The 27,519-nt window shown below is 46.1% G+C and overlaps 1 protein-coding gene across 1 annotated transcript in view; it reads left to right on the top strand.

The window, feature by feature from the left end:
- Nucleotides 1-27,519, top strand: part of Duox (dual oxidase) — a 389,750-nt gene that overhangs the window by 135,624 nt on the left and 226,607 nt on the right. Inside the window, exons 6-7 of the mRNA XM_075682845.1 lie at nucleotides 5,951-6,117; nucleotides 17,927-17,987. Coding sequence (XP_075538960.1) covers nucleotides 5,951-6,117; nucleotides 17,927-17,987 — 228 coding nt within the window. The remainder of the gene's footprint in view (nucleotides 1-5,950; nucleotides 6,118-17,926; nucleotides 17,988-27,519) is intronic.

Genomic DNA, 27,519 nt, shown 5'->3' with positions numbered 1-27,519 from the left:
CGTTGCCTAGAAGTTTTCTCGGAAAGCGGGTACGAGCCGGTTCTAGGCCGTGGCTTGGGCGGCTGTGTCCACTGCTTCTGCTGCGCAGCCTTCTTGACTGCCTTTAGTGGCGAAGGGCACAGCGGGTGCCACACAATACATTTTCTACGAGTCTGGGCGCAGCTTCTGCACTACGCGGGAGCGATAGTGAACAGCTAGGCGTGTTTTGAGTCCAATGTCCTCCCAGTTAAGCTATTTCGGCAGGTACACATGCAGTTATTAAGCGGAAGCTCTTAATAACTGCTTAATTTTGCTTTTCATTGTGTTCCGCGCTCACACATGTTTACGTATGTTTGCTGGTCTTGTGGCGGCTACTTTGAACAGATTGGAGGAGCAGTAAACAGTACCTGTTCACTTTCCTCTGAATCACTGAATATACACAAGTGCGAAACGCTAACCATGTGCACTGATGTCTAAGAGAGAACGTAGCTAAAGCTTTCGAAACAAGACGTTATTTTTGGGGGGTGAGCCCTGACCGCATCAGCAATGGCGAGAAACGGGCTGACAGCTATGATTATCGCGGCTCTCAAATAATTTCACCAACTTGCTACTCGGAGAACATAGTGCAGTTTGCTAGTCTTAGAAATGAGCCGCCGGCGTTGCGGAGAGCAAAGAAAAAAGTGTTGACAAAGTTCTTTTGACGCGTCTTACGGTTACGGAAGTGTTTAGGAATTTTATGTGCTTGAATTATTACCTGTTTCTACTTAATTTCGAGAAAGGTTCTTTTGAGTCTGAAGCTTTTAGAATGATAAGAGTTGTTCGTGATTGTCTGCCACTCTTGGCGCTCACGCTTCAAATTCTGGGTGAGGATTGTTACATGAGGTTCTTTGGAATAAAATTTTATTTACATGAAAATCACACGTGCTTGGGCTGGGATTTTAAGTGGGGAAAGCACCGTTGCTGCCATTCAGCTCTGCGCATTCCAAGTTGTAAAGAGGAGCACCGTCAGACACCATTAATGCCCTCAATTAATTTTTTTATTATCTTTCGATGGTCAGCTTTGACTGCGAAAAAGCTCGCCTCAAGTAAGCAGGCTAACCTGGCCGCGTTTACGTGTCGATCGCAGAAGCCTTACTCAGGAAAGTAACATCCAGCTGGCAGGTCAGCTCGACGAATATTTCTGAAAGTCTGAGAACAATCACCATTAGACCCTACCTGCAAAATATTTTCCACAACGTGACAAAGGTAGGCGCAAGGGCAAATGCGTTAAGGTGATTTTTGCGGCTACGATGAAGATGGGAAAAGTATGCAATATCAGCCATTAAATCGTTGATAGAAAAAGCTGCGATAAAAAATACTGTAAAGGAAATGACAGGGGGCCTTATTTCGCGTTCAAAGAAGGGGTTGTTTATCAGATTCCACTTTTGTGTGGTAAACACCACGTGGAGCAGACGGGGTGGTGTCTGAACGGCAGGATTAGAGAGCATTGCAATAATGTCAACAGCGGACGCGATGGCTGGTTAACTGCACCCTACAGCAGCTGCCGTTTCTTGTCTCTGTTTTTTATATATCCTTGTGCGCCGGCATGAATTTAAAATGACGAGACTATTCATTACATCTTCCACAACAGATAATCTTGGACAAGAATGCGTTCCTTTGCTCGGAGAAGGAACCGTCATTCTTCGCTGGCTCAGAGATTTTGTACGTTTGAGTTTGCCTTCGGTTATACAAACCAGCTGTTCGGCTTCAAATAAATCATTCTTGAAAGCAGCGCTTGTGTGTGTCGTCTTCTGTCCGATTTGTTTCCAATGTTGTGGGCTGAACACAACACGACAAGCTGACGCACCAATCTGGCCGCGCCGCTCCGGACGGGCTCTGTCCCGGTGGTCAAGCAGCTGAAGCTCTCCGCGACAGCGCAGCGCCAGTGCGGCCTCGCAGGCGCGTCGTAGGCGGACTGCGTGTAGCCGCGCTGCCAGCCGCCAACAGTATTTGCCGGTGCGTTAACTGATGGAGGCTCTTCCACCATAAAATTGCGCCGAAAATGAAGCCACGGTTCGCGGCACGTAGATAACGATCTCACTGAAGGCGAGTGCGAACGCCGTCTTAGTACGTCCGTGAGCCAGATTTTTCAGAGAGACGGATATGCACGAGAAATCGAAACACATATTGATCGAATTAAAAAAAATCTTCACTCCCGAAATATTTACTTACGGGAAAGAGCAATTTAAGCATTGTCGCTGGTGAGTTCGCAAGGCGTCTCCGCTTGAAGTGAACTCGCAGAGTGACGCCAGTTTTGCGCCACCAAACAATCCGAAAATGCGCAGTCTTGCTCCGCCTTCTCTTTTAACCAAACACTATTTATGCATTCAAGAACAAAGGTAACTGGAACGCCCATGAAAAACACGGGGAATGCTGGAGATGGAAATTCAAGACGATGTGCAAAACGAGAACGAGTTAAAAGCGGGAGCCAACGTTTCGACAAGTGGACTTGGCTTTTTCGAGGCAACATATACTTTTGTCGCCACGGCATATATAGATGATCAAGGAACAAGCTGAGCGTCCTCTGCTTTCCTCATATATGCTGTGCCGAGGAAAGCCTATGTCGCCTCGAGAAAGACAAATCCACTTGTCGAAAGGTTGGCTCCCGCTTCTACCTTGTTCTCGTTTTGTTCATCGTCTGGAACGCCCATGTATTTCGTCCCATACTTTTGGAAAGGATATCTCGAAACTAGTGTTACCCAGGAGATTCATGTCAAGTCTATATGCCTTGTTTACTAACCGGCTACAATTTGTAAATTACAATATGTGGCCTAAACTGATTATGTTAATTAGTGAATTGTTGTGAATAATTGAAATGTGTGGTTTATTTCCTGTGCTAGTGATGTTAGTCTCTTAGAAGAATCCAGTTCAAGGACAAGAAATGTGCCATTTGGCACAGGCGGTGTTTAAAAGTTCCCGAAAAATTATAAATCAAAACGCGTACTTAAAGAAACAAGTGGCCCAAATGGCACAAACAAACATTAGATATTGCCATACAGTATACAAAACCTAAATTAAAAAAGAGGCCTGGCGTAAAAATACCGTAACCCCCATTGTCAGACTATCCTGGCCATTCGTAACTCGAAGCTCTTGCTCCACTCCAAAGATATGTATATAGCAGCGCCTCTGGACTGAGGAAGTGGGTACACTTTCTAGGAACTGCAATTAACCATTGACCACTACTGCCGAGGCGCGGCGCTGTCCAACACTTCGTTCAGTCGAGGAGGAGTGTTGAGTCGAGGAACGTTCTAGAATATAGCCACCAAAATTGCGCGACAACACGACAAAGGCAAAGCACTCGACGGCGCTGAAGGAGATGCATGAGATCTAGCGTGACTCGTCCAGTCTGCAGGCGCTGAGGCAAGCTTCTCTAACTGTTGCAGACAACAATGAGCACTTTCTGCCCTCTGAAACACTAGATATTAGAGATGCTGACACCACGATATATTTTCATGGCCAATACAACCAACTAGAACGAGTGCAACATTGCAATTACCGTCACAAAGAAGAGAATGAGAAAAGATCAGTTTCGCCATACGGGCGAAACAATAAATGCGGTAGCAACAAGTAGCTGTACTAGCAGCTGTAGCTGTACGCTGGCAGCATGAATTGTAGCGAGCGTTAGATGACTAAGCAAAAAACTACTCGTTGTGCTAGGGCTCCTCTGTTAGAAAACTGACATCGGACAATTTCATTTATATTTTGTTTTCTTCGCACTTAAGTTTGCTTCAAGATCATTTATGTTAATAATTCAAGCCAACGGCTTTCATAGAGACTTTACCACCACGTTTCCGTATCGGGCCGATCCCAGGGCTAGTGTGCAGCCGCGCTATTCAGATTATTTTCATGTTTGTCGTGTGTCATTCTTTCGCGCTTCTAATATTTAAGTATGAGAAGATGTAAGACGAAAGGCACGCGCGTTTGGTGTTTTGTTTAATGACATTTGTTTGTGCGATGTCATTCTTAAAAGGCTGAGGAATAATTCTGCTAAAAATGTAATACCTGGTGTGAGGAACTTTAGTGAGTTAATGGTGTGGCAATATAGGCCGCATACACTGCATGTCATTTAGCATGGAGTAGCATGTCACATGCATGAAGAGGCTGTATCGGGAGGTATGTGGTCTAGCACTGTCTGTGCCTACATAACGGGCCATTGAATGTGAAGGCCAGGGCATAGATCTGTTAAAACGAGTTAATCGAATTCAAAATAGCCCAGGAGGAGCTCTTCGCTCTCTAAACTACATACAAAATACATTAAGGTGAGCAAAACAAGAACAAGGGAAAAGCTGAAGCCAACGTTTCGACAAGTGGACTTGTCTTCTTCAAGGCGACATATGGTTTCCTCGGCACAATATATATAGGTACGGTTCTTCTTTAGGCGAGAGAGAGTAAGGTGGGTGATTATAGCAATAACCGAAGGTCTGTTAGCAGCGAGGGTGTAGAATTTAGAATAGAGGGCTGCAGTGCACATGGTGGGGGGACACGGCCGCGTGCATTTTCAAACTTTTTTCCTCCCTTTCTTTTTTTTTCTTGATGTATTTATTTCATTTCAGCAATTATTTTTTCAGGAGCACCGTTTGATGCCGCTCCTTCTATTTCTTTCAGGGAAACGATGGCCCACTGACATCCAGCGAAGCAGATCATAGAGGTGCTGTGCACACGGCCGTTGACACGCCGGTTGACACACGGCCGTCTCACTGGCAGTGTCCATAGCACCACTCCATTCTCAATTCTGCACCCTCGCCGCTAGCACATCTCCGGTTATTGCTACAATCACCCGCGTTAGCTCCTCTGCCCTTAAGAAGAACCCCACCTATATATACTGTGCCAAGGAAAGCATATGTCGCCTTGAAAAATAAGTCCACTTGTCGAAGCACTGCTTCCCGGTTTTACCTTGTTCTCGTTTTGATCACCCTCTTGAATTCCCATTTCCCGCATTTCGATGGGGGCGAAATGCGAAAAAACCCGTGTACTTAGATTTAGGTGCACGTTAAAGAACCCCAGGCGGTCGAAATTTCCGGAGTCCTCCACTACGGCGTGCCTCATAATCAGCAAGTGGTTTTGGCACGTAAAAACCCCATAATTTAATTAATTTTAATTTTTCCCATTTCCCACTTTCCCCGTGCATTCCATACACATATGTTGTCACAAAGAAGCTTATTAGAAGAGTGTTTTTTTTTTCTACCTTGGGGCTCACATTGTCTTGTCTGTAAGAAACCTGAGACCATTGATCATGTTTTTCTCCATTGCTGAGAGGAGGTATATTTTTGGGACCTGCTTCAGCGAACACTACTTTCTACTAGATATATATGGTACAAGATTTCTGAACACTAGTAGCGACGACAGAGTACTATGCGACTGCACGGTAGTGCTGCACTGTGTATGGGGCACCCCCATGGTGGGGCTTCACTGTAGGATTGGCACGCGACCTGTCCGGCGGTTGTTCCACGAGTACATGGGAATTCCGTAGGAATGCTTGTAAATACTGCGCCAGTGTGTCCCTGAGTGGCTGCCGAGGGTAGAGCTGTTGACAGTGCCCAAAGAATTTCAAACGCGAGCGCCTCTCCAGCTGCACTGACGGTTCAAATTGTCATTCGATTTTGTATTTTTCGTTGCACAATTTTCGGTTTCTCTTTTTGTTAAAGTGTGTTTCACTAGGACCGACATTAAAAAAAGACGCATGTAGCATACATATACCTTAATAAATACGGAACCTCATGGCAACGTTGACGACAACAATTCGCGTGGAGTGTCGACATAATTGATATCGCAATAAAAGAAACAAATAAGATACAGAGACACCAAGAAGCACACCTTTTATGCTACCGCAGATCTCTCGCTGATGTATCCCATGAAGAGCCACAACATTTTTTAAAATTCTGTGTATTGTATATTTTATAAATTCAATTTTCCAATTCTTTAATGCACGCAGTTCTGGGAGATCCGCGGACGAACCAGAACCCGGGCCTGTTGGCGTTTGGCATTCTCTTTTTCCGCTACCACAACGTGCATGCCTTGCGTATTAAGGCTGAGCACCCGGACTGGACTGACGAAGATATTTTCCTTCATGCCAGGAGGCACGTCATTGCGGCTCTGCAGGTCAGTAACCCCTGGGCGGGAAAATTACTTCCTTCTAACTGTTTGCTTTAGCGGAACGAAGCGGTCAATGTCGTGTGCCCGTACAGCACAATGAGTGGTTGCTGCCCAGCAGGAATTGTGCTAACCCTTTTTCATTAATGGCGTTGAGTAACATAAGCGTTAGTGCAATGCATACGCAGGCAACAGAAAAAGACAAATCATCAGTTAATGAGTTAATTTGGACAGATTGCTTGTATTGAATAAAACTTGTTACCTAAATATTTAACGGTACGTGCACACTGTTCCCCCTAAATATCGAATAGCTCACTTCCATGAGTGGGCACATGCTCAGTTTCACTTACCCCGTAACCCAAGTTGTCAATGCGGCACGTATCCAGGGACACGTCCCCAATGCTCTAAGCTCTTGTCTACATGGCAAAACGGTAGCCAGTTTTCCCGCCAATTGTACGTGCGGGCTGTCAGCCTGAGTGTAGGCTGCGTGTCATACTGTAACTTTACACACTTCGCAATTGCGAACTCTTTATCGTTAGGCACTTAGCTTAATCTGCTATCAGTATGAGTTTGCAAGTATTTTCACTAAAGGCAGAAAACTGTCGCCAAAACAGATAATTTATCACTCTTTAAAGAATTACGCAGATCCAGTGCGCATGTTGGAGTCTATGGAAGTGAAGCTCTATGAATTGGTAAGGGAATTGTTTGTCATCCAAAGGCAATCCATACAATTTTTACTTTCATCTTATGCAATGCGAAATCGCATGTTTTTTGTTTATAGACCACAAAGGTTACAACTTTATTGCGATAGACTTTTTCTCTTTATGCACTGCGTCGTTCAGAAGCTATACCAAGACGCAAACTCCAGTTGAGGCGGATGTACAGTATGATATGTATACTCAGCGATGTCACAAGCACGAAGGCGATGTATGATGCATGTCGAGCAAAGAATGGTGATGGCTCGTTGTGTGCTCATAGAAGGGCTACACCTATCAATCAACAGTTCGGGATTCTGTTCCAGTTGTATCACAGTGGGATTCGGGAGGATTGGCAAAGAACGGGCGCCTTCCTACTGGCATATACGAAATGGCTAAATAAGAATACAGGTGAATCTGTGATTCTGTGAAACAGAAATCCCCGTTCTATTGTCGCGTCCACTTGTTTATATTTTCTTCGGGGACTGCATTGCACCGGCTAGCAAATGTTGAATTGCTTTAGACTAACTTGTTTTCTGGGCACAGGTTCGCCAGGTAAATAGTTTGTTCGCAATTTGCAGTTCTTCCTACCGTGTTCTTCATCATCACTGCAACCTGACCACTGGTGGAGGTGTTGGGCACGACGAGGACGTCTGGCACATGAATGCCAGTGCTCCTCCACTAGATGTCACGTTCAAGTGATATCTTGTGGGTTTGACATCTGCTTTGATGAAATACTCAGTAACTTGAGGGAAAATAAACGAGCAGCTAAAGTGCACAAATATTTGTACTTGAAAAGCGTGGACGAATGGAGAAAGACGTCAAGAAAGTTGGCAAACAAGTACAGGGTAACTGAAACTGTAAATGGGCAACCACGAGTCACCAGACAGAAAGTGAGAGAAACAGAGACAGTTAATTGGATGCAAAGATCGGAAACAAAAAGGACCATGGAGATTTCAAGAATGAGAAGAAAGAAATCTCAGGGGAAAATCTGTACGGTAACATAGATGGCACTGCCATGTCATTTGAAGTTCAAGCCGGTTGCGTAAGGACAAAAACATATCGCTGCACATATTTGGAACATGATGACGAATGCGTATGCTCCAGCAAAGATCTGGAAAGCACTCAGCACATCCTAATGGAATGCGAAGGGATTCACCCAATGAGAGCCGTATGTAACGTACACCTTCCAGAAGCGCTTTGGTTTAAAGTAGACGGAAGCCTCAACCGGTAAGCAGTCGAGATAAGCAAAAGGCGTTTAGAGTATTGGTGGAAAAGAAATCAGGGAACAGACTGATACGATGGCATCTCTTACACGTATAGTTAACGGTACAAGGTAGACTACGAAGAAAAATAGATTAAATATATGTATGGAAAAATAATATATAAAAACATGCATAACACACCTGGTTAATAAGGCAGGCTAGGTGACTACTTGGCATGGCCACATTACAAAGAGGATACCTTTCAATCATCATCATCATCCTCATTGTGTTGTAGAGGTCACTCATAGCTGAAGCGATACTGAAATCCCGCACTCAGCTCGCAAACGAGAGCATTTCGATCTACAAGAAAGAGATTATTCACCTGTTCTGCCAAGCCGACCCTTATGTCTGAGGACAAGAAAGTTCGCTTCCTCATGCGTGATGTGAAGCGATAGCTTTACGGCGGATTTACTCGCAATCAACCCTATACAGCCGGATAATATTTGTAACGAAAGTCACGGCCATCGAGAAGACGCTGATACTGAGCACTCGGCAATACAGCCGACAAGTGCTTTCGGCGAAATCCAAGTACTAGGCTCCGCCGAGCTCCGAGGCATCATCGGTGCCGTTGTACGCCAAGAACTGCGCAGGATGTTCCTGTGGATGCAGATTCAAGTAGCGTTCATTACTGATACCCCCCGAGAGTAGATCCAGCCGTCACTAGGAGTCAATGAATGGCTGCTACCTTAGGCGAAAGCGATGGCCTAGGCTGCCGTAGGTCACGTTCCCCCTCCCCGCAAGGGCTCGGTAAGGCCACAGTTCCGCCGCAGCCACCTGCTCATCCGCCCGTCGCCCAGCGCAGCTACCCAAGGATGATCGATGTATGACGTTCTCCACAGCACCGCCGGCTCCGCTTTCACACCCGGTCATGTGTACCGCCGATGCCCCTACTGCTACTTGAGACTGCGAGGCATTGCCGTTAACGCGCCGCGCCCACTGCGAGGTGAATGGCCTGGTAATATCGCCAACTTCCTCGCCTACACTCAGTGGATCTCTCGTCGACCGTCCGATTCTCTTTCACCAGGCCACTACCTGTCGCCGCAGCGCCGACAGTACACTGGCCCATCGCGTGGATGATCCCTTAGCCGTAACAGCAAAACTAAATCAGCAACCAATGGGGTGCGGTTGCTCTGCGTGTAAATGACGAAGGTCACCATCGACGATGCTTTAAGATCCATTCCAACAGCGTAGGAAATACACGCAGCCATCCAGACGAAGCCTGCAAGCCGAAAATGCGCCTAAAGAAAAAAAACTTGACGACATGACGTTCCAGTTACATTCTAGAGCGACGCAACCGTGATCCGACGCCACGACCCAACTACAACCGAAAGCCAAGAACTACCGATCTTGATGTTCTGATTCATGGAAGAAATGACATGCTCTAGTGGACACCGTACTTGACTACTCCGTGACCAGTGGACCATTCGCCATAAAGTTGAATTATGTTGATTACGTGGGACAGCACTCAAATGCTGACAGCTTGAGGTCACCTACCAACGCCGACAGAAAGAATCTGCGTGGCAAGAGCGACAGTTCATGACCGAATTTACCCTGCGGCCTTTGTTATCGTGCAACAATGCTCACGGGACGTAATTTTTGCTATAGACTTCCTGTGCCAACACATTATAGTCATCGACTTAAAATCCAAGTTGATAACTCTGTCTGCAAGCAAACAATACCGCCAAAGAGGACCCTCAATCAATGTGCCTAAGTGTACTTAATTAAAGATCAAGTCAGTATCTCGCCGCGCACCAGCATCATGATTTCCGTCACCGCAGAAGCAGCCGGAGACATTGAATCTATCCTAGAAAACGACCAAAGGGGAGGGGATGCAATCGGACATCTTTGTCTGGAAGAGAACGCGCTCCGTCGCTGCAACGTCACAAAGTGGGCAAAACTTTTCAGGACGGGAGGCACAAGAGCAGCCAGTCAGCAAGCTGCGAACTCCTCAGAAGTTTACGTGCCGCTTCGTTTGTCGTCTGCTTGGGTACGATATACTAGTAAACAGGTAGTTTTGTATGCTTGGTCGCTGAGTGGGGTCACACATGTACAGCAAGAAAAAAAATATACGACTGGACCAATAGCGCGCTTTTCAAGAGGCAACAAAGAGATGTCATGGCACCGCAATGTCCGACTTGGCGCCCTGGTTTCGGCGCGCCAGAGGAAGCTCTTCAACGCACTGTTCGTTTCAAGAAACGAAAGCGACGCCGGCATTCGCTTTCTGCCATCTCTTCAAACGCATTTCGCACCTCCAACCACTCTTCTTCCTCCTCGCGCAAGGCCAACGCAATAGCCGAAGCTCCCCCCCCCCCCCCCAATGTGAGCGTCACTTTCTCAAATTAGACTATGGATCGGATTCGAACGTGCAATTGCGTAGCCACAGACGACGTTTGCATCCATTCCAATCCACCAGACGTGCCATGCGAGTCTGGTATTGTAACGAGCTAGTGATCACTCGAACGTAACACCTCTCGTCGCGTTAGGCTCCTAGCAGACGACGTGACCGGTTTCAACATGATTGACAGGAGTATGTCGTCATTTTCACATCACCGTGACCGAGCCCCGCGGCTGACGACGTCGGCGAGGCTTAGGCCAATCGCAAGACTCAACACCCGTTCCAAACTACGATCTCCTATCGCGGCCCAGCTGCTGATTGGTCGTGAAATCGGCGTTGGAAGGGGTATCATTCAATGACGCCGCGCAAAAGTGCAAGTAATGGTGACAAACCTGAGCCAGCAACATAAACACCTGAACAAGAGCATGAAGATCACATACATAGAAGTTAAAACAGTCAGCGATGGGCTTCTCTTCTCGGATTCCACCGAAGCTACAACGAAGGTGCGTGTTCCTGAACCACTTTTCTATATTGGTAATCTGTGTTTTCCCGGTCATAAGCAGGAACAGCTCAAGGGTATCCTCCAGCAATATGAAGGCTGCTTCTCGTCATCATCGGCGATTCAAGAAAAAAGAACAGTTGCTAAGCATCGCATAATAACCAAATAATCCGATTGATCACTCCGTCAAATCCCGTACCGAGTTTCGACAGGAAAGCAACAACTGGGCGGAACGCTGCGTGATGAAATGATCCAGCCATTGAATAGCTTAAGAGTGTCTTCTGTGGTATTAGGGAAGACTAATGTTGGAACTCTGCTGTGTTATGCCGATTATCGTCGCCTGAACAAAGCCACAAAGAGGGACGTATGCCCACTCGCATGTATAGACGACGCACGGGACCGACTCTGCAACGTAAAGTATGTTTCGTCGATTGACTTCAAGATGGACAACTGGCAAATCGAAGTCGACCAGGGGAATGGGAAAAAGACTGCTTTTATCACGCCAGACGCCCCTCAATAAATTCAGTCCTGCCATTTGGTCTTTGCTCGGCACCCGCAACTCTCCAACGCGTAGGGGACACGGCATTGGCAGCTTCAAATGGCAGACCTGTTTTGTCTGCCATAACATTTGCATATATATCCAAAAATATTTCTGCCGAGATAGCGGCTGACCCAACAGCACCCAGAAGCCAAGTGGCCACGCCCAAACTAGGCACGCAACGAAACTTCTGCTTTAATATGCCCTTCACGTACCAAGTGTTATTGAACTGCGCAAGATCAACGAGTACGAGCCGCTTAAAGCTTCATTTTGTTTAGAGCACGCACTGGTATTCAATTGCTTAACGGAATTTTTTGTGATGTAGATTCCTTGTTAAAGTGCTTGGGCGTTCCAAGGCGTGTTACTGCTGCTTAAAGATACGTTGAAATAATTTGCCCAAAACATCGCTCCCTTGTTTCTGATGCATAATAGTACAAAATTGTTAATGATTCGATACAGTTGCACTTACAAATAAAAGAATGAATGGCACCAGGCATACCTGAAACGGCATTCGTGTGCTTCACATTGGAAATAAACAAACAGTACTCCTGTTTGTTTCACAGATCTCTAAGCGCCGCGGCTTCTGTTGCATTGAACAGGCCTATACCTGAAGCTTAACATGGCACTGGGTCTTGGCGTTGATGTGTGAAACGTACTTCGCGCTTTTATTTTGAGTGTTATCTCCACATAACACGCAATTTTGTTTGACGCCGTAACAGAAAGACACAGCAGCCACTCAACTTTCTTGGAGTTTCCGCCGCGAAAAAGTCTTAGCCGTCGGACAGTTTCGAAAAAGCGGCCCGGTATTCTGCACTTCTGCCCAACCATTCCAGGCGCTCACGCCCCACATACAGTTGGAGCACGACGAATAACGAGAGAAAGAGCTCACAGCGGCAGTGTATACCAACCGCCGACGGAGCACTGTACGTGACCGTCGAGGCGAATTTTTTCTAATAGGGGGTGCTTCTGTTAGGGCGCGGCATCATCAGATCAGAATCTGGAGAGAAGCAATGGTGTCAGCGCTAACGTTCGTCAATGCCATCCTTGTGATTCCGATAGGGCATCTTCTTGGGGTTGGAAGAGAACTAAAGTTCTGTAGGCCAGTTGGCTTTGGGAGCCCAAGGTGAAACCACAAATCAGGCAGTGAAGGTCGACTTAGGTTGGGCTTCTTTTAAAGTCGGAGGAGACAGAGTGAAATTAGTTGTAAAGAATGACGCAGGAATGATTAAAATAAATGGACGCCTAAGTACGCTGGTATCCGTGCCCAAAAAGCGTGGACACTGGATGGAGGAAGAGGTAAAGAAAGTTGGCAGTCAAGTGCTTGGTAATTGAAAGTGTATATAGACAACCACGAGTCATCAGAAAGAAAGGAAGAGAAACAGAGAAAGTATATTTCATCCAAAGAATGGAAATAAAACGGACCAAGTGCGTTTGCAAGAGCCGCAAGAGAGAAATTAGAAGGGAAAATCTGTACGATCACGATATGATGCCTTGCTATTGAGACTCGAGCGTGTTGTCTAAGGACAAACACATATACCGGAGCAAATATTCAGATCAAAATGTGGCATGTGTGCGCTGCAGTGAAAATCTGGAGACCGCTGTGCACGTCCTCGTGGAAGGCGAAGCGTTCCACCCAGCGACACCTTCCGGAAGCGCTGCGATTTAAAGTGGACGGAAGGCTTGACCGGTGTCGATGTGCGCAAGGTGGGCGTGTGGAGCATTGGGGGGGGGGGGGGGGCAGAAATCAGCGAATAAATTCCTAGCATTGCATTCGTTAGGGGCATAAGTAATGCTATATGGTAGATAAGGAAGTTTTTAGGAAGAAAAAAAAGAATATCTAGAGAAAATACCGCACTGAGAAGCATATATAGCATACCGAGTTCACAAGATATTATTTAATGCCAGTTATTCAACGCTGACCCTTATATAACCTTGTCGCTTATCATGTCGTTTAAACAACCATTTAAGCTACCATTGCATTTCTGGCAGAACCATAGCATATAATTCATCCGCCTTGCCACAGGCTATCATCCACAGGAATGGTTTTCCGGAACACATCGTCAACATTCGCGATTCTGCTCGTTTCAGGGCCGAAGTAACAACCATATTTTCTAGATATTAACGTCATTAAGTATTGTATGAAGAAGTTCTTGCGTTGTAGTGATCCGTACCTGCAGTCAATAAGCTGCACGTTTTTAGGGTCGAAGTAACCGCCATATCTTATAATTACTAAGGTGTCATTAACTATTGCATAAAGATGTTCTCGCGTTTTTGTGATATGTACTAACAGTCGATAAGCGTTGTATAATCATCTTAGTCAAGCTCCTGAATTTCCTCTATCTTTGTAATCTCCCCTCACACAATGCTCAGATGCTTAGTGCCTGTGAGGTGACTTGAATAAGTTAGCTTAAACAGGCTAGGTGAATATTTTTCACTGCCCTGATTCAAAGGCGATACCTACAAATAATCGTTATGATCATACGCAAATGTCCGTAAAATGATAACTAGCAGCGCTACTTAGTTGCAGTCTCAAATCTGCTTTGAAAAACGATTATGAATGGTTATAAAACATCTTGAGTATGCCTTAATTGAATTTATGGACATCTTGTCGCATGTGTTTTTGTCAGCCAGTAACGTTCTTTCAGCCCGCGTTTTAATGCGATAGTGTTGGGGACCCTGTGCCGCAGAAAATCCGGAGTCGGCGTCCCAAGTCCGGCGTAGGACGTCGCTTCAGCAAAAGCAATTTCGAACGAAATTCCGAACAACGCATGCCCAACCACTCTCCTACCGCTAAAGTTTCCCATACCTAGTCTTTCATTCACTACAAAGTTATTCGTTCGAATTTTGAGAACTGCAGCCAACAAACAAATGTAATGGGGAAAAAAAAAACACCCACAGCGCATATCTTTCACGTTAGCTCGACCCAGACTACAATATTAAAAGTGCGAAACAGCAGCAGGAGCTCGACCCGCGCAAGAGACCGCCTTTCTACGAGAAAGCTTGCCATCGTGCGTAACGTTCGCCGCCAGCGTTTCCCGCTAAACGTTGCAGTGGCCGGGACGCATGAAAAGCAGTCAGGGGTCTTTCACTGCTATCGTGTTCCACTCTCAAAGGCGATGCTTAAGCGTCATCCAAATTTTACCGGTCGCAAGTTGGGGGTGGGCTTGAGAGCTGGTCGGTAGCCAATGTTAATGTTAAAAAGTAGCCACCATATGGCGTGCGTTGCCCGGAAACGGCTGACATCGGCGGCGAAAATCTGTCTCCAAAGCAGACGATGCTTCAATTCTCGCTTTCAGAGCCACGGCCGTGACGGAATGCGCAACGTTAGCGCGACCTGGGATACAGACCGTACATACAGTCTCCTACAAAAAAGAAGTAATTGCAACAAACTACTATTTGCAGCTTAGTTCTTTGTGCTGGTGTTGTTATCACGCCCGATTAAACATTACAGAATTTTCGGTTATTTAGAAAATAATTGAGGAGCCATTTCACTTTGGGAAAGAGATTACTCACGAAGCTGTAGGACACACACAAGGTTACACAAGGTTACATGCACTCATTTTCATGACTTGGTAATGGTAGTGACGGTACTTTTGTGATCACTGCGATATGGTATGGTTACAGCCTTAGACAGAATATTGTCTAAAGTTAACACTGTACATGACCGTTATTGAGTAGACTGTGTGACTTAGATAGGTGTGGCACTTCAAAGAGAACTCTTCTAGCACAAACTGGTCAACCATTTCATGTCGGGTTTTGAAATGTCAACATTGAAGTCTCCAACGATGATCCCAGGGATAGTGTCATCACAGCTAACCCATGTAAAGTGTGGGGTAGTTGGTTCATTGCATCAATTGAAGTCATAGCGCTAGATTGACTCGCACAAGAAAGACGACAGGAGGCGCGCTAGCTGTCAGTTGAGAGCTGATGGCTAGCGCACGTCTTGTTGTCTCTCCGGTGCATGTCAGTGCAGCGCTTTGTCTTCAATTGATGCACTTTGTCTTTTGCGTATATGACAATGCCGGCTCTTCGCGAGTTCATGTGCTGTTCACAAACCATCCACTCGAAACAATCCACCTCGATTTATTTATTCCATTACTTACTATTAGTGTAACTAGCGGAGCAGTGCGCAAAGCCTGCTTCACCTCCGCTGCGGGTCGGCCACGCTCCCCTTTCTTGTAGTTCATGCAATGGACACGAAAAATACGTGCAACCCTAGCCACGTGCAGCTTCACTGTAAAAGAGCGGTCCTCATGACTTAAGGAATTACAGACCCATTTCTGTACTGCTCATTTTAGCTAAAATTGTAGCAGAAACTATTTATAAATAGTACTAATCTCCCTAACGGGATCGACATTATCATAGAAGAACAGTTCGGCTTTCACAGCAAAAAGAAAGTGCTCTGAACAGGCTTCATTTAGAATTAGAGATAATTAGATTACAATTTTAAGCGGAAACTGCTTACTCTCGGATTGTTTTTATATTTAAAAAAAACCGCTCAACTCCATAAAGCAAAGATTTGTTCGCTAAAATATAGATATAGGGTATAGCAGAACTACCGCTTAAAACAATAAACAGCTACTTAGCAAACCGCTTGCAGTACACAAAAATTAATCACGTTAAATCAAAGCTAGCTAGGTCCCTTTTTTTCTTTGATATGTATCAATGATATTATAAGTCTACCTAACACTCATATCATTGCATTGCATGCCGACAGCAGAAATGTATTCTTCTCTGCTAAATATTTGGTTTTCTCCAAAATCAAAATAATGCTTGGTTGCGAGATTGTGCCTCAAGGATACAGGTGAATGACATGGATTCATAGCTTAGTAACGTCTGCAGTTGTGCTGTTTGGTACACAGCTAAGAAGCGTTTTACGCGCAGACTAAGACGCGGTCTAAGAATGTGTGCGTTTCCGTGACTTATTTTGCACTTAAAGCCTATCTAGAAATGGACCTAAAAACAAAAAGTAACAAAGTACATCATTTTCCGTCCGCGCGATTTGGTGCAGCACACATCATCGTCATCACCAGCCTACTTGTTATTGAACACATAACAGGGCAGCGCGCAAAAAACAAGGACGATGAAAGGGACGTACACAGGACGGGCGCTAACTTGCAGCTATATTAACGAAAAACTGTGCGAGAAGCTCTCAGTTTCGATGAATTCCAGTTATACTTCGGAAATCAAAGCGGGCCTATATGAACACACATCAGGTCAACACGTGCCCCATAACTTTGATAAAAAAATTTCAAGTGAGTCCACATTATTCCTGTCAGAGACACACACCTCCGTATGGAACAGACCACGTCATAGGAATACAAAACCATCGCGTGAGCTGGAAAAGACATGATGCTATGAAAAATGGAACACTCTATTTCAGTTAAACAAAACCATCTAAAACTGTACCTCATTTACGAGCAAAATTACAGAAGGCATGCGTACGCAATTCCCCTTATTTTTGGCAGTAAAATAAGCTCCAATTACTTCTTATTGCGGTTAGTCCTTTTACCCGGAAAGTGTTCTTGTACAAGTTTCTCGCCTTATTGATGCGGGATAATCCAGGCACCTGCTATCGTCTATCACGGACAACCTTCTGAATCCTACCCTGAAGTAAACTGAAATTTCGGCCAGGGAAAATGAGAAAAGTGCCAGTCATACGGCATATCCATCGGCTCTCGTATTATTTGAAGAAGAATGGCAGAAGAGCAATTGTAGACGTCGAATTTTCTTCGTTGAATCGCCTCACAGAAGAATGAGAATGTTTATATGCCAGTAGACTAACAATGGTAACCAAGGCTTCAATAAGCAACACTGTCAGGCTTTTGTCTGCTGGGACAATATAGTCTACTCCATCTCACTCTCTTTTAACAAGGAATACGTAGGATAAGGAGGTCGTAGACTTAACGAGCGAACTACGGAGCACAAGTACAGCGTAGAATGAGCTGATACAGGTCATTTAGGCTTCCACTGTAAAAGTGGCTGCGGGCCACAGTTTGAAAAAAGATCAATCGTGAGCAGAAGCCCGGATGAAACTACGTGCGTAATTTTAGAAGCTGAAGACATCTACCACACACTAGCACCAGCACCTCTTGCTTTTGGAAAAGTAGCTTGACTTTGTGCGCCGTCACTGTAAAGAAAACCTGACCACTTGCTGTTTTCCACGTTTCTTGTGTCTTTGTCTCGCCTCCGCTGCTGCCTTACTGCGCAATTCAGTTCTCTTCTTCAGCAAATAAAGCCGAAATGTACCAAGGAAAAAGATAAAGATCCTGTTTGATATATTTAGGAAGTAGACACCATAGCGAGCGACAGGGCCAATAGCGAGCCTCCGCAAGCCAATTTCACCTGGGTACTTTGCATCCATACTTATAACATCGCGAGGACTACCCATTTCAGTCTTCCTTGGTGGTACTTTTGCACAACCCAATTTTGCGCCTAAATTTGTAGTTTAACAGAGGAGCATTTCTTTGTTTTTCTTTCGTACAGAACGTCATCATGTACGAGTACGTGCCGGTGCTGCTGGGCGAAAATGTCACCGAGTACACAGGTGAGCTCGCTTTTCACTCCGATGCTATTGATTTGTTTCTTGGGTCATATTCTGACATTTAACACATTATTAGATTGTACACAAACACAACCCAAAAGTGCTGTGTCTACAGGAAACACACCTAAAATCACAACAAACTTTCTCCGACAGCATGTTACTTTCCGCAAAGATCGCGATGATGCGATCGCATCATCGGGAGGTGTTGAAATTGTAATCCAAAAGACATAGCATGTCAACATTTACAGCTACGAACGGCCCTTGAAGCAGTGGCGGTTCGAGTTGTTTTGCTAAACAAGCTTATCACAATTTGCTCGATTTATATACCCCCACACTACAAACTAAGAAAACATGAATTTCAGTCCTTCATAGATGAATTGCCCGAACCTTATGATGTACGAAGCTTATGTATGATTTCAATGCGCACAACTGCCTGTGGGGCGACTCTCGTATAGATGCGCGAGGTCGTCTTGTTGAACAGTTCCTTTTTTCTTCTGGTGCATGCCTGCTGAATAAGAAGGCACCCACATATTATTCTCTCGCCAACAGAACATTTTCTTCAATTGACCTCAGCCTAGTTTCCCCGTGTATACTGCGTGAACTCGAATGGGAAGTTATGAACAATCCTTAAGGGAGCTACCTCTTCCCCATACTGATAAGAACATCTAAAGAAAACCGATATCCTACACAAGCTCCTAGGTGGAAGATACACAGCCGACTGGCAGAAATTTCGAACTCTCTCTAGCATCTCATCGGCTGACATGTCTTCTTTAGAAATTGATGCTGCTGTGGATTATCTTAGAGCATTCATAATAGATACCGCATCAAAATGCATATCCGAAGTAAGCGGTTTGGCATGCAAACCACGTGTACCGTGGTGGAACAGCGAATGTCGGCGCGCCCGTAAGAATCAGAACAAGGCGTAGGGGTTGCTGCGCGCTTGTCCCACCGCTGAGAATCTTGTGAACTTTACAAAAATAAAGTCCCAAGGCAGGCGAACCCGCCGACAGGCCAGAAGAGAAAGTTGGCACAAGTCTTTATGGAGTATTACCTCGTTTAGAGATGAGGCCCAAGCCTGGAACAGGGTTAATACGATTAGAGGGCGCCAAACATATTCACTCCCTCTGGTAAACACACAGGGCGATACACTCCAAGACCAGGCAGACTCACTTGGGGAGTATTTTGAGAGCGTGTCAAGTCCAGAAAATTATTCACAATCCTCTCTGAAATATAAACAAACAGAGGAACGTAAGCAATAAACAAGAAAATGTCGAGAGAATGAGCCTTACAACCGTCCTTTTAGTATTGCCGAATTGAGAGCTGCCCTGAGCGCATGCAAGAGCTCCGCACCAGGATCTGATAGAATCATGTATGAAATGCTTAAAAACTTACACAATGACACGCAAATTACACTACTCACACTTTTCAACACCATCTGGGATGTAGGGTACCTTCCAACCGCATGGAAGGAAGACCCTTCCTCAGTGGCAAGTTACCGCCCGATAGCCCTCACAAGTTGCATTTGTAAGGTGTTCGAAAAAATGATAAATCGGCGACTCATTCATTTCCTTGAACAGAGCAAAATACTTGATCCTGATCAGTGCGGCTTCCGAGAAGGGCGATCCACAACCGATCATCTCGTACGTGTAGAAGGGAATATCCGGGACGCATTTATACGCAAACAGTTGTTCCTATCTATATTTCTCGATATGGAAAAGGCGTATGCCACAACGTGGCGTTACGGAATCTTAAGAGACCTGTCAGAAATGGGCATCCACGGTAATATGCTTAACATAATAGAAAGCTATCTGTCAAATCGTACCTTCCGGGTAAAAGTCGGCAATGCACTCTCACGTCCTTTTACGCAAGAAACAGGTGTACCCCAAGGTGGCGTGCTCAGCTGCACACTCTTGATCGCGAAGATAAACACGCTTCGCGCTTCATTACCACAGGCAATCTTTTATTCTGTTTACGTGGACGACATACAAATAGCTTTCAAATCTTGTAACCTCGCAGTCTGCGAGAGACAGACACAGCACGGCCTGAACAAAGCCTCAATGTGGGCAGACAGGAATGGATTTAAGATTAATCCTAACAAAAGCTCTTGCGTTCTTTTCACAAGAAAGAGAGGACTCATCCCAGATCCTTCCTTAGAACTATGTGGACAACAAATACCCGTAAACAAAGAGCACAAATTTCTAGGTGTTATACTAGACTACACTCACTTTCGTCCCTCACATTAAACATGTTAAAGAAAAATGTCTGAAAACAATGAACCTAATGAAACTTCTATCCCATACTTCGTGGGGTAGTGACAGGAAGTGCTTAATTAATCTTTATAAGAGCCTGATTCGTTCACGATTAGATTATGGTGCCGTGATCTATCATTCTGCCGCCCCGAGTGCGCTAAAGATGCTAGATCCTGTTCACCATCTAGGTATCCGTTTAGCCACAGCAGCTTTCAGAACGAGTCCCATACAAAGTTTATATGCAGAATCGAATGAGTGGTCACTTCATCTGCAGAGAACATACATCAGTCAAACATATTTTCTGAAAGTCCACACTCTAATCCTCAACATCCGTGTTATAATACCGTTAACGATATAACACATGCTACACTCTTTCGCAATCGTCCTTCCGTAAGACAGCCTTTCTCGCTGCGTGTGAGGGAGCATAGTCATGAAATGCATGTCCCACTCCTCGAGCTTCGCCTAATGCATCCAGCCAAGCTGCTACCTCCTTGGGAGTGGCAGCTGATACAATGCGATATATCTTTTATGCAAGTTACAAAACAGGCTCCAGAGATTGAAATACAAATGCATTTCCGGGAACTCCAGCACAAGTACTCCTGCACGGAGTTCTACACAGACGCATCAAAGTCACGCGAGGGGGTGTCCTATGCAGCCGTCGGTCCATCCTTCTCGGAATTCGACGTACTGCATCCGGAAACTAGTATCTTTACGGCTGAGGCCTACGCACTGCTGTCGGCCGTAAAGCATATAAATAAATCACAACTCCAGAAAACAGTTATATATACGGACTCCCTCAGTGTTGTGAAGGCCTTGATGTCTTTCTGTAATCACAAAAATCCAGTATTTAATGAACTCTACTCCGCACTGTGCAAAGCATATATATCCAACCAACCTGTGATTATATGCTGGGTGCCTGGACATAGGGGCATCGAGGGAAACGTTCTAGCGGACCAGATGGCCACATCAATTTCATTGCATTCAGTTATTCCTACTGCTTCGGTCCCTGTCACAGACCTGAAGCCTTTCTTAAGAAGAAAACAGCGAAGCCACTGGCAACGTATGTGGGACGCAGAAGTAAATAACAAACTGCACATGATAAAGCCACAGTTAGGTTCTTGGCCCTCCGTAACAAAATCGTGGCGAACAGATGTCCTATTCTGTCGCCTCAGAATAGGACACACATTTGGCACGCATAACTTCTTAGTCACTGAAAATGATCCTCCAACCTGCGGTAGATGCGGGGAGAGGCTGACCGTCCTCCACGTCCTCCTGGAGTGTCGGGCAGCCGAATCTGAAAGAAGGAAACATTTTTCCCTAGCATACCGGCAGCGCATCCCCCTACATCCTGTAATGCTACTCGGCCCAGAACCTTTATTCGATACCAACGCAGTCCTAAGCTTCCTGAAAGATGTTGTCCTGCATATTTTTAGCCCCACATGTTTGTAGCGGGTCCTCTCTTCAGAGGATGCCGCTGTGATAGCTTTTTGGTATAGCACATGCCTCTAGGCCCTTGTGTTTCAAGGGCTCTGGCGAGGCAGCAGTGCTCCAAGTAATTTTACCATCGCATATATTTTCTGTTCTGCGTCATTCTTTTACGATGGATTTTAATGTTCATAGTATTCGTCATCAGTCATCGCCATAATTTTATAGCACGTAGATTTTACGCACTTTACAGCGACTATTTTTAGGCCACTTTACAGCCAAGTCACATCTTCGTCACAGAACTCATCATTCCACCGCGAAATCACTAACACCGTCTTGGCGCTCTTTGGCCATATCTGGCCCTTGCGCCACTAAACCACACACATTCATTCATTCAGACTAGAGATGAAATAGACTTTATACTCTGCGCTAACCCTAGTATCCTACAAAATGTGTAGGTGCTCGGCAAGGTGCGCTGCAGTGATCATAGGATGGTAAGAATTCGAATTAGCCTAGACCTGAGGAGGGAACGGAAGAAACTGGTACATGAGAAATCAATGAGTTAGCGGTAAGAGGGAAAATAGAGGAATTCCAGATCAAGCTACAGAACAGGCATTCGGCTTTGACTCAGGAAGAGGACCTTAGTGTTGAAGCAATGAACGACAATCTTGTGGGCATCATTCAGCAATGCGCAATAGGAGTCGATGGCAACTCCGTTAGACAGGATACCAGTAAGCTATCGCAGGAGACGAAAGATCTGATCAAGAAACGCCAATGTATGAAAGCCTCTAACCCTACAGCTAGAATAGAACTGGCAGAACTTTCGAAGTTAATTAACTGGCGTAAGACAGCTGACATAAGGAAGTATAGTATGGATAGAATTGAACATACTCTAAGGAACGGAGGAAGCCTAAAAGCACTGAAGAAGAAACTAGGAATTGGCAAGAATCCGATGTATGTGTTAAGAGTCAAAGCCGGCAATATCATTACTAATATGGATGAGATAGTTGAAGTGGCTGAGGAGTTCTATGGAGATTTATACAGTACCAGTAGCACTCACGACGATAACGAAAGAGGGAAAGTATAGATGAATTCGAAATCCCACAAGTAACGCCGGAAGAAGTAAAGAAAGCATTGGGAGCTATGCGAAGGGGGAAGGCAGATGGGGAGGATCAGGTAGCAGCAGACTCGTTGAAGGATGGTGGGCACATTGTTCTAGAGAAACTGGCCACCCTACATACGCAATGCCTCTAGATCTCGAGCGTACCGGAATCTTGGAAGAACGCAAACATAATCCTAATCCATAATAAAGGGGACGCCAAAAACTTGAAAAATTATAGACCGATCAGCTTACTGACAGTTGCCTACAAACTATTTACTAAGGTAATCGCAAATAGAATCAGCAACACCTTAGACTCCTGTCAAGCAAAAGACCAGGAAGGATTCCGTAAAGGCTACTCAACAATAGACCATATTCACACTATCAATCAGGTGACAGAGAAATGTGCGGAATATAACCAACCCTTATATATAGCTTTCATTGATTACAAGAAAGCGTTTGATTCTGTGGAAACCTCAGCAGTCGGGGAGGCATTAGATTCAGGGTGTAGACGACCCGTATGTGAAAATACTGAAAGATATCGATAGCCGCTCCACAGCCACCGTAGTCCTCCATAAAGAAAGCAATAAAATCCCAATAAAGAAAGCCGTCAGGCAGGGAGATACGATCTCTCCAATGCTATTCACAGCGTGTTTACAGGAGATATTCAGAGACCTGGATAGGGAAGAATTGGGGGTAAGAATTAATGGCGAATACCTTAGTGACTTGCGATTCGCTGATGGTATTGCCTTGCTTAGTAACTCAGGGGACCAATCGCAATGCATGCTCACTGATTTGGAGTGGCAATGGAGAAGGGTCCGTCTAAAAATTAAGCTGCAGAAAACGAAAGCAATGTTTAACAGTCGCGGAAGGGAACAGCAGTTTACGATAGGTAGCAAGGCACTGGTAGTGGTGAGGGAATACATCTACTTAGGGCAGGTAGTGACCGCGGGCCGGATCAAGAGACGGAAATAATTAGGAGAATAAGAATGGGCTGGGGTGCGTTTGGCAGGCATTCTCAGATCATGAACGGCAGGTTGCCATTATCCCTCAATAGAAAAGTATCTAACAGCTGTGTCTTAGCAGTACTCACGTATGGGGCAGAAAGCTGGAGGCTTACGAAAAGGGTTCTACTTAAATTGAGGACGACGCAACGAGCTATGGAAAGAAGAATGATAGGTGTAACGTTAAGGGATAAGATAAGAGCAGATTGGGTGAGGGAACAAACGCGAGTTAATGATATCTTAGTTGAAATCAAGAAAAAGAAATGGGGGGCATGGGCAGGACATGTAATGAGGAGGGAAGATAACCGGTGGTCATTAAGGGTTACGACTGGATTCTAAGGGAAGGGAAGCGTAGCAGGGCGCGGGAGAAAGTTAGGTGGGCGGGTGAGACTAAGAAGTTTGCAGGGACGACATGGCCCCAATTAATACATGGCCGGGGTAGTTGGAGAAGTATGGGAGAGGCCTTTTCCCTGCAGTGGGCGTAACCAGGATGATTATTATTATTATTATTATTATTATTATTATTATTATTATTATTATTATTATTATTATTATTATTATTATTATTATTATTATTATTATTATTGGTTACAGCGAACGAACGGCGTAGACCCACTACCGTGATACGAAATAACGATGAACTCCAACCCCTTTGCACGCGCAGTCTGTTTTCGTAAGCTTCCTGGTAGGCGGCCTATCCATTTCGTGCACCTCTACCCCCGCCCTGCCATCACGTGCTGCCCATGAGTGACAAGGGCAAGATATACTCCGGCGTAACGTGCGCGCTCGGCCACGCGCGGCGCGTTAAAGCGACGTCGGTGAAAAGCGCGCAGTCTACTGTCCGGCGTCACGGCGTAGCCGGCGTGCCCAGGTGCGCTTGGCGAGCTCAACGCCACCGGCGCGGACATAGAGCGTGCTCTATTTCACGCGGTTGCCGTTAGACCAGAGTGCACTGCGCGCTGTAGGGGCAGCGAGCAGAAGGCAGAATGGCGGCCTATGGTGCGCGTACTGACAGTGCGGCTGTGGTTTTTCAACATCCCTGTGTGATGACAGCGCTAGTGAGGACGCCTGCTTGAAGCTATTCGCAACTATCCATGTGTATACGATGTGAGACGCATGGAATACCGCGACAAAGAGCGGAAGAACAACGCGTGGAAAGCTATACGAAAGCAGTGTGGTCTCGCCACAGGTAAGCTGCATTTCGCAGCTCCTGTACTAGCTGGTGGTAGTTGCCGAGTTGGGGGGCTTGTCGAATAGCTTTCGCATGTACATGGTCCGCTTCCGTTTTTGACGTAGCCGAAGTACTAACAATATGAGTGCGATGTTCTGGCTGTCAGGCACGGCGGCCGCATTTCGATGGGGGCGAAATGCGAATAACACCCGTGTGCTTAGATTTAGGTACACGTTAAAGAACCCCAGGTGGTCGAAATTTCCGAAGTCTTCCACTACGGCGTGCTTCATAATCAGAAAGTGGTTTTGGCACGTAAAACCCTATAATTCTTTTCTGGCTGTCAGGAAAAGTTAACACCATGCCGCAAAAGTTTTCGTTTTAGGCGCACAAACAGCGCGCGGAACGAAAAAAAGCGCGCCCGCTACCCGAACGTATATGCAAGGCGCGCATGCGCCATGGAAACAGCTGTTCGCCGCGGCCGTGAAGTTGCGCTCCCGGACGCACAGATGGCGCCAGCCTCGAGCTGCGCGCGCACGCCGAACTCGAGAGGAAGCCAATTTCTTGCACCCCTGGCGTTGCTAGCGCAGCGTATCCGACTTCGCCTGCCGCGGCCTGGCGCGCCGAGAACGCCGGACTATATCTTGGCCTTCACCGTGTGGCTTCCAAGATCGCCTTCCCGCCCTTCCTCGGGACTTTGGTTGCCTCTCCTCCGTCTTCCTTGCAACACCTTCGCTGTCTCGGTGCGCGGGCTACGGAACTAGCTAAAGCTCAGAAGTTTTGTTTTCATATCTGTTACCGCGAAATAAGTGCAAGCCTCTGCTCAAAGAGACAACAATTTTGTTTAAGCACACTGATGTATCCACGAGATTAGTCGTGGAAGTAGCCCACATTGAGCCAAAGGGCACGTTCTGCATTAGCCAGCCTTCGATCGTGCTTTCTCAGCAGGAATTAACACACCTAGATAGCTCGACACCGTAACAGATGCCCTGTATACACGTGGCCGCTTGTTCGTTCCTCGACTGACCATGTGGTGGCTTGTATCACTTATATACCTGATGTGTGTTTCAGTAAACGTAGTTGTGAGTCAGCGCTCGTCCTGTGTCCTTTCACTCCATGGTCGTCTTGTTCGCGCAGTTCGTATTATGAATGTAATTTAGAAGCGTGGAAGCGCGAATTGCTGGACCAGTTGGTTTACAACGAAAAAAAACTGCAAGCACAAAGACGCAGGATCAGAAGGAGGCACACACACTGTCGTTGGTTGAAACGGGAATTGGAGCACTGCACGCGCCCGGGCCGGACCGAAAGTCCGGTCCCGGCCCGGCCCGCTTGCCGGGCTCGGGTCGAATAAGCTAGCTCTATTCCGGACCAGGGCCAGACATGGTCCAAGGAGCTTAGGGCTCGGGTCGGACCCGGGCCTTGGTCAGGCCCGTAATAGGCCCGGTATGCTATTGGTGACATTTGAAAACTGCCTACTATAGGCAGGAAAAGTTTATTTCGTCAGCGTTAGGTGCGGTGATTAGGAGTGGTTTCTGCAGGCGAGCTAGATGGCCGTCGATTGGTGTTTAATTCAACCAAACAGTCCGGTGGGCTAGTTCGTATCGCAGGTTAATATGTTTGAGCGCGAGAGAAACGCACGACACGAGAGAAGGCACACAGGACACAGTGCTACTGCTTCTAACAAGGGATGGTTTATTGCACTTGGCCACATTATATATAGCGCCGTACGATACAAGACGGAAAGAGATTGGAAAGTTAACGTGTGATGCTTGATGGCGACCTCTTCGGCTCGCTCTGCGGTCTGTAGTTGGGTGTCCAGGCTAGAACTGTGCTGCACGGCCTCTCATGCTTCAGGTGAGGGAGAAGCCTTCAGGTTAGTAGGATAATTGTCCGCCCCGCAGTCCCATATTCTTTGACTCAGGGTTGCTAGTTCCCCACAGAAACTACAGAGTGGGCTCAGCCGCATGGACAACGACGCACAGCCTGTGCTACGGCCAAGGAGGAGGAGCGCGCTTACCTCTTCCTTCCTCCTTGTAACACGTGCTCACTTCGCCTCCTCCCCTCTCCCGCCCCCGCTCTAGCTATCTTTTGATCAAGTGATCTCCAACATCGGGCACGCTGTAGGACGGCGCCTATTAAGCCCCAGTACTCTTCTCTTTCACTCTGGTAAGCTTTCCCCCGCATGCACAGTAAATAGTTCTGCGTTCGACGGAGCGATCCGAAAATTGCAACGCTAGCGAATGAGATCTGCAAAGTCTAAAATGAGATAGAAAAATCGAATCTATCAAAGTACCAGCTTTTGTGGTCATTGCTTTGTATTCCTCCGAGCCGTAGAGCGGTTTGCCAGGAGTGAAAATAGAGGCATCGCATCTGAATTTGCTGGACTCACTCTATGTCGTACTTGCGTTGCACTGAGCGCCCTACATGTTGAAACAAAACCAAACCGATATAGTCCGCGTTTACTTACATTACGAAACAGTGATAAAGTTGATGCCTGAAAAGTCAACCGTTCAAATCAACCGGCATTGAAATAAAGCGTAATAAGGAAAAAAATTTACTGGTTGCACGGTAAATGTAGTTAAATATGACC

This window comes from Dermacentor variabilis, chromosome 2 (assembly GCF_050947875.1).
Source record: "Dermacentor variabilis isolate Ectoservices chromosome 2, ASM5094787v1, whole genome shotgun sequence".
NCBI lineage: Eukaryota > Metazoa > Arthropoda > Arachnida > Ixodida > Ixodidae > Dermacentor > Dermacentor variabilis.
The sequence above is the reverse complement of the archived record's forward strand: the minus strand, read 5'-3'. Positions and strand labels throughout refer to the sequence as shown.